An 8,214-nucleotide genomic window follows, 5' to 3' on the forward strand; every position below is an offset into this window, starting at 1 on the left:
TGAATTATTTACATACTTATTGAGTTAACTCAGGCCCCTTCAACACTGCCATATAAAATCCAGATTATTTGCTTTGATCTGGATTAAATGGCAGTGTACAAAGCCTTTTCACATTTGACCTTCTCTTCCCTTTTCACATTTTGTGTATAGATGGAAAGGTGTTTTGTTTTGAAAAATATTGACATTGGGAGGATAATAAGTGGAGACTGGTGAAACATTGGGCTACAGCAGCATTTCTTTTTTTTGGGGTGGGGTAAACAAATTAATAAAGGTTGAGCTGAGAATGTGTGTGATCTAGTGTGCTCAGGAACACATCTACAGTACTTTGTTGGCTGTGGTACCTATGTATTATCCATTTGTGCTGTTTTACATTGTTTTACTGTAAGATATTGGAAGCTGATCCAAAAGAACCTTCTGCCTAGAAAAGGAAGATGAAACTTTTAACATACATAACACACAGGAACTATGAGAAAAGTGGCTTGGACAAAAAAATTTCGCAGGGCCAAGGAACACAAAAGATTATAGCAAGCAATGGGAAATAACAGTGGATAGGTAAAGGTTCTGGTGAAACCGATATGACACCTATATCTAAAAAAAAATAGTAATACTTTTGCTACTTTTTTTCAAATCAGTCTGTGATCAACATGTGTGAGTTTTCCACATATACAATTTAATTTATACTCTACTTAATGGCAATACTATTGATAAGAAAAACAAGACTTTGTTTACAGGCCCCTTGGTTTCTCTTCCAACTCTAGGATTCTAGGTTTCTATATCAGGGGTAGATAATACGGGGTCTCATGGATACACTTCATCTCTCCCATCCACCATCTCACCCTGACCAAGGCCAACCCTTTGGGGATCCAAACATTTCTTCACTCTCTACCTTTGAAAGAGAAGAGGAAGGGGAGCAAAGGGCAGGGAGGGGGCTTGGGGAAAACCCCCTCCCTCCCGCCCTCTTTCCTGGCCCACCCACCCCACTCCTTCCGGCCATGCAACCCCCAAGTTAGAAGGTTTGCCCATGCCTGTATTAGTGTGTCCCACTCACTAAATGAGATTTGCTTCTGGGTAAATAGCAGTAGGATTATATACCCCACAAGTACCAAGTCCTGTCTGATCCTGAAAGCTTAGCAGGGTCAGCCCTGGTTAGAACATAGAAACCGCCAATGAATACTACATGCGGAGGACTATATTGCAGAGGCAGAAACTGGAAAAACCACCTCTTAGCATTCCTTGGCTCAGAAAATCCTATGAAATCCATGGGGTCATCATATGTCAATGGATGACTTGAAGACACATACACAAAGAGCAGCAGAACAGTGGAAAGGGAATACCAGTGCAGGACTTTTGCTTTTCAAAGAAGATGACAATACTGGTCTGAGTGCTTGGGTAATACATTCATTTGGCAAGAGCTTTTACTGCATTATTTAAAAGTCATAAAGGGAACTCCTCTATATTTAAAGTAGTCATCCTACTAACAGTTCAAAATGAGTCTAATCCATGGGATGTTACTTCTGAGAAATATTTCAAGCCTGCAAAGTGTACAGCCTTCCAATGTTGTTGTTATGATCTCTGTGATACAATGCTTATGTGTCTGTTGACTCTCAGGAAGGAAACTTGGGTGTGTATGTGTTGTCCTGCTTATACATGCAGAAGAATTAAGAAGGCTGAGGAATTAAGAAAGGCTTCAGTGCCTTTCTGTGTTCCAAATGGTAAAACTACGTGTTTGTTTGTTTTGCTTAATCCTGTTTGGGAAGGAATATTCCCAGTGAAGGCAAATGTCTTTGTTCAGCTCCTCTGGAAATCTGTTTGCATCCTGCCATCAAGATCTGGTACTTGCCAAACAAAATATTCCCAACAACAATAAATAGAATATTACAGATAAGCTGGGTGATTCTGAGGATGCAGATATGGTGAGCTCCTATAGTATGAGGTTAACCTCATATTGGGAGGCTTGATGGCCTCCCACTGCTGGGTATTGATTCATTCACTCATGGTATTTTATCCCAGGGCAATTTCATTTCCCTCCCATAGGACGACTCCAGGGTCAAGTTTGGTAGCTATGTGTTCGAATCAGGATAAGGGATGGGCTTGGTAGCAAGTACTCTAATGCATGTCATTATTGTCCTTTCCAAATGGAAATATGCACACTGGCAAAAGGCAGACCTTGGTGGATCCTCTTTGAAATTCCTTTTTTGGCAGTTCGTTAGGCAAATTGGATGGGGGAAAGAAGAGAGAGCATGGAATTGATGGAGTGGAGCAGCTGCATTGGCGGAGGAAAAAAAGTTGGAAGCAAACTCAGCCACACTTCCTTTGGAACTGAACTGAGCATTGCCCTAAAGCCACCAAACTCCGAGTGATCTTGGAAGCTAAGCAGGGTCAGCCTTGGTCAGTACTTGGATGGGAGATTACCAACAGAGACCAGATGCTGTAGGTCAGAGGTCCCCAAACTAAGGCCCGTGGGCCAGATGTGGCCCTCCAAGGTCATTTCCCAGGCCCCTGCCCTAAACATTAGATTTAGGGGTATCCTAAGGCACAGAACAATAGCAATCCTAATTGACTATCTCATCAGCCAAAAGGAGGCCCACACTTCTCATTAAAATACTGGGCTCTTTTGCAACTGCCACATAAAACCCAGATTATCTGCTCTGAACTGGATTATATGGCAGTGTAGACTCAGATAATTCAGTTCAAAACAGTTACTGTGGATTATCTACTGTGATAATCTGGATTATATGGAAGTGTAGAAGGGGCCCGGGTCAGTTTATGTTGGTTAACATTGTTCTTCATTTTCAATATTGCATTGTTCTCTAATGTTGTTTTTGTACTACAAAAAAGAGATGTGCAGTGTGCATAGGAATTTGTTGTTGAAGACTTTCATGGCCAGAATCACTGGGTTGCTCAAAGTTTTCCTGGCTGTATGGCCCTGTTCCATAATCACTCCCTCCTGACGTTTCACTCACATCTATGGTAGGCATCCTCAGAGGATCCTGCTAGAGATATGGGTGAAATATCAGGAGAGAATGCTTCTGGAACATGACCATACAGCCTGGAAAACTCACAGCAACCCTGCATAGGCATTTAGAAACACAGCATTGCCCAAACATGAAAGGCACTGCAGACTAACTCAACCAGAGAAGTCGGCTATAGCAGGGCACTTGAGGAACCAACCTGGACACTGCATATGATTTGAGAAAACAGAAATGCTGGACCACTCTACCAGCCACAATGCCAGACCACACAGAGAAGCCACTAAAATCCACAAGCATGTGGATGATTTTAACAGAATGGAGGAAACCATGAAAATGAGCAAAATTTGGCTACCAATATTGAAAAACTCTAAAATCAGGACAGTAAATAAAGAACAACACTCAGAAAATGGGAATTCCAGACATGAAACAATCAGGGCCAGCTGATCACCTCCCAACAAAGGATTCCCCCAGGCAGGAAGTCACCAGGCTTTGAAGCTGCAAGGCCATTCAATGCTCATCAAGGTGACCAACGGCCACATTCACACTTGCCTCAAACAGACAAGGGTCCTTTCTCGAGATATATAAACCCAACTTGCCTAGTTCCCAACAGAACCTCACAACCTCTGAGGATGCCTCCCATAGATGTGGGAGAAACGTTAGGAGAGAATGTTTCTGGAACATAGCCATACAGCCTGGAAAGCTCACAGCAACTCAGTGATTCCGGCCACGAAAGCCTTCAACAACACAGTATTCTATTCATTCCACAAGGTAAAAACAGGACTGGAGAATGAGACAGATCAGGCCTGGGCAAACAGGTGTCTTTGACTTCAACTCTCACATTTCCTAACAGCTTTAAGCCCCTTCCTAAGCGGCTGAGGGGGAAAGGAAAGGGTCTGAGCCTGTTAGGAATTGTGGGAGTTGAGTCCAATGAGGGCCGAAGTTTGCCCATGCCTGAGTTAGATTCTTGTGTTGATTGCTTCTTGACAACCCACAGCCCCAGGTCTAGCCCTATGCATTCCGTTGCTGCCTTTTAGCTCCGCTTTCCAAGCCCACCCTCTCTTCCAAAACCTCGGCGCCCCTTTGGTAAACACAACACAGAAGCCGGGAAGAAAGCCACGCCTCTCCCTCTCTCTCCGCCCTGTCGAAGCCCAAAGCCCTGCTGCGGCACGTTCCACCAATAGCGCTCCGCTTCCCAGAGGATGACTTCACCTCCAGCTTCCCTATTGGCTGGCTATATTAAGAAAGTCGCCGGCCCCTTTAAATACCGGCGTCGGGGTTGGAATAATCAAGCAGACGCGTGAGAGAGGACGGAAGAGGTAGTGTTTAGCAGGGCGAGTGGGTTGCAGACACAGGAGGGGAGGAAGGGAGGAAGGGGAGCTGCACAGCCGCGCCGGGGCCATGGCGGCGGCGATCCGGAAGAAGCTGGTGGTGGTGGGCGACGGGGCGTGCGGGAAGACGTGCCTCCTGATCGTCTTCAGCAAGGACGAGTTCCCGGAGGTGTACGTGCCCACGGTCTTCGAGAACTACGTGGCCGACATCGAGGTGGACGGCAAGCAGGTGCAGCTGGCGCTGTGGGACACGGCCGGGCAGGAGGACTACGACCGCCTCCGCCCGCTCTCCTACCCGGACACCGACGTCATCCTCATGTGCTTCTCGGTGGACAGCCCGGACTCGCTGGAGAACATCCCGGAGAAGTGGGTGCCCGAGGTCAAGCACTTCTGCCCCAACGTGCCCATCATCCTGGTGGCCAACAAGAAGGACCTGCGCCACGACGAGCACGTGCGCGCCGAGCTGGCCCGCATGAAGCAGGAGCCCGTCCGCGCCGAGGACGGGCGCGCCATGGCCCTCCGCATCCAGGCCTACGACTACCTCGAGTGCTCGGCCAAGACCAAGGAGGGCGTGCGCGAGGTCTTCGAGACGGCCACGCGCGCCGCCCTCCAGAAGCGCCACGGCGCCCAGGGCGGCTGCGCCCACTGCTGCAAGCTCCTATGAGCAGCAGGAGGGGCACACGGGACCCGGCTCTGCGCCCGCCTCTCCTCCTCGGCCGAAGGAAACCCGGGACAAAAGCCCCCAGGAGGAGGACTATGGGCCTCTCCATTCATCCACCCCTCCCTCCCCTTTGGCTCATTTAGGCACCAAGGGGAAACCAGAGAGAGGGGCGATGCTTGGCACTCACCCAGCTTAAGGAACTATCTGCAGGGCCTTCTTCCTGATGGTCCTTCCTCTTCCTCATAGAATCCTAGAGTTGGAAGAGACGCAATGAGCAGCAGAAGCAAGGAGAAGGAGGGCCAAAGGAAAAGGCCAGGAGGAAGAGGACAGTGGGACTCTCCATCCATCCCTTTGGCTCATTTAGGCACAAAAGGGGAAACTAGAGAGGGGGAGGATGCATGGCACTCATCCAACTCAAGGAATTAACTGCAAGGCCCCTCCTCCCACTCCAGTCCTACTCCCTTCTACCGTTTTGGCCAAAGGAAACACAGGGCAAAGGCCAGCAGGAGGAGGACAATGGGGCTCTCCATCCAACCATCCCTCCCCTTTGGCTCATTTAGGCACCAAGGGGAAGTTAGAGAGAGGGGCAATGCATGGCACTCATCCAACTCAAGAAACTTAACTGCAGGACCTTCTTCCTGATTGCCTTTCCTATGACTCCCTTGGGACCTTCTCCCTTCCATCTTTACTCCTTCACCAAAGGAAACGGTGGACAAAGGTTATCAGGAGGAGGACAATGAGACTCTCCATCCACCCATCTCTCCCCTTTGGCCCATTTAGGCAGGGAAACGAGAGAGAGGGGGGAATGCATAGCACTCATCCAACTCAAGGAACTAACTGCAAGGCCCTCTTCCCGCTTGCCCCTCCTCTCCTTCCAATCCTACCCAATGTGGCCTTCTCCTTTCTCACCTTGTCCAAAGTGGACAACTACCACCAAGAGGAGGGAGGGAAGGGGAGAAGCCAGATCCATTGGAAAACCAGGAGTGATCAATGGCACTCTTTCAACTCAACCACAGGGCCTGCTTCGGGCTTGCTCCTCTTCTCCTTCCAATGTGGCCTTCTCTTTCCCACTTGGCCAAAGTGGGCACTCACTCCTCCACCAGTCAAAGTGCCATGAGAAGGGGAGAGGAGGAAAGAAGATAACAAGACTTTTTATCCGTCCTTGACTTATGGAAAGAAGGGAGGGAAAGGGGGTGTTCTCCCAAATGCCTTCAGTTGGGAAAATGAACCCTCCAGGACGGGGAAAGAATTCCCTCACAAAAGGGACTGCAGGGCCTTCTTTGTGCTTGCCCCTCTCCTTTTCCTCCGATCCTCTGGAGGGGTGTGAATGTAGCCCACTCTTTTTCAAACTGTCTTGGGACTTGCCTCCAGAGCTGATGAAGAGAGGCCTGAATGTAGCCTTCCTCGCGAGGGCTTTTCCCAGCTAAAGTGGGACTCCAGAGAGAGCTTAATGAACTGGGGAAAAAGGCAGGGGGGTTGTCTCCTGCTCTGCCTTTGAAAAGACTACCCAGCTTTCTCTCTATAGGAAGAGGCCACAAATATGCTTCTCCCCTCAATGTGAGGAACCCCCCCCCCCCATTCTTGCTGTGGAATTTGCTTGGAGGCTTTGTAAGAGGTGGGTGGGAGAGGTCATGGAGGAAGGGAGGGGGGAAAGTGTGTGTGTGTGTGTGTGTACATGTAAAAGTATTTTCCTTTGACCGGGTATGCTGAAGCGGCGTGGCTTTATCTAAACACTGGACTGGCCCCCAAAGCTCTCTTGGAAATTGTGTGGTTGAAGGCTTTCATAGCCGGAATCACTGGGTTGCTGTGAGTTTTCTGTGCTGCATGGCCTCTTCCTGAGGCCATATAGTACTGAGACGTCTGAGGATGCCTGCCATAGATGTGGGTGAAACATCAGGAGGCAATGCTTCTGAAACATGGCCACACAGCACAGAAAACTCACAGTAACCATCTCTTGGAAAGTTTTGATTCTGATGCCAGGGAATGAGGGCCTTGCCTCTCCTTTCCTGTGATTGTTTTTTTTGGTGGGGTGGAATAGAGGGGGGTTATTCCTGGCATGGATCTTCTAATAAGGAGATTTTCATGTGTGATCAGAGAGCAGCAGGGCAGGGGAAATGGGTCGAGGGTTTTCAGGATTTTAGTGCCTGTTCTCCTTTAATTCCCCCCCCCCCCCGCAAATATTTTGGTTTATTTAAATAAATGATCTACCTTCCAGAAGAAGAGAGAACCTACTTTGCACAATTGGGGTGTTTTCTTTGGAGGCTTTGTATGCACTTCTGCAATTTGGACATGGTTGCATTGCAAAAACCTTTGAATCAGGACGTCATTGTGGGCATAGTCCGGCTAAGAAGCACTTTCCAGTGAAACCTGTTTCTTAAAAAAAAATGTGTAACCAGATCTAAGCATGTAAAAGGACTCCAAAACGATTTAACCCTGGCTGGTTTGTGTCCCTTTCCTTCTGTAAAACTGACGAAAGCAGCAAAATCACTGTAATTGTCTCTTTGTTGTTCCTTGGTGGAAAAACCACTGTCTGTATTTGTGACATTTCACGGTTGTTTCAGCCTTGAGTTCATTTCAAACAATTGTACACTTTATTTTCGCAGGCCCACTTTTCTGTGCCTGTGTCAGAATAATGTGCTTCTGTGGACCTTTCCACACATCTGAACAAAATCCCACATTTTCTGCTTTGAACTGGAATATATGGCTGTGTGGACTCAGATAACCCAGTTCAAAGCAGATATTGTGGGATTTTCTGCTTTGATAATCTGAGTTATATGGCTGTGTGGAAGGGCCCTCTGTTTCAGAGAACTGATTTCGTCTCCCTTTGCCCTTACTGTTAAAAAACAAACAAAAAAACCCCAGTGGTACTAAGATCTTTATTTAAAGAAAAACCACAACACTAAATTGACCTGCTAAGAAGAGAAGACATGAAGTTTACATGAAATGATATAAGCTGTGTATGCAGTCTTTTTTTTTTTTGTAAAGTATTAAAAGATTCTATGATTATGCTCATGAGATATGCTTGTTTTGTCCTCATGTTTTGATTTTCTTTGTGTTGCAATAAAAAAAGCTGCTGATTCTAAGAACCAAAACATACGCATTCATGGTTCAAAAGAGGCTACAAGTGGTTAGTGGTTCAAGGCATTCATCATTCCAGTTGATACTCTGCTCTAACAAAGCTGATTTATTTCCCTGGTGAAGATCTCCTCTAATTTGTTGCTAACTGGTGTCAAGTCTACCCCATTATAGAGAA

The 8,214-nt window shown here is 47.3% G+C and overlaps 1 protein-coding gene across 1 annotated transcript; it reads left to right on the forward strand.

The window, feature by feature from the left end:
- Positions 1 to 4,246: 4,246 nt before the first annotated feature.
- Positions 4,247 to 7,976, forward strand: rhob (ras homolog family member B). The gene has a single exon (XM_008118251.3). The coding sequence runs from the start codon at positions 4,371 to 4,373 to the stop codon at positions 4,962 to 4,964; it is 594 nt and encodes a 197-aa protein (XP_008116458.1). The 5' UTR covers positions 4,247 to 4,370; the 3' UTR covers positions 4,965 to 7,976.
- The last annotated feature ends 238 nt before the right edge of the window (positions 7,977 to 8,214 follow it).

Source organism: Anolis carolinensis, chromosome 1 (genome assembly GCF_035594765.1).
Source record: "Anolis carolinensis isolate JA03-04 chromosome 1, rAnoCar3.1.pri, whole genome shotgun sequence".
Lineage (NCBI taxonomy): Eukaryota > Metazoa > Chordata > Lepidosauria > Squamata > Dactyloidae > Anolis > Anolis carolinensis.

Excerpts from the sequence above, each read along its gene's own strand:
- rhob (XM_008118251.3), top strand. The coding sequence starts at position 4,371 with ATGGCGGCGGCGATCCGGAAGAAGCTGGTGGTGGTGGGCGACGGGGCG.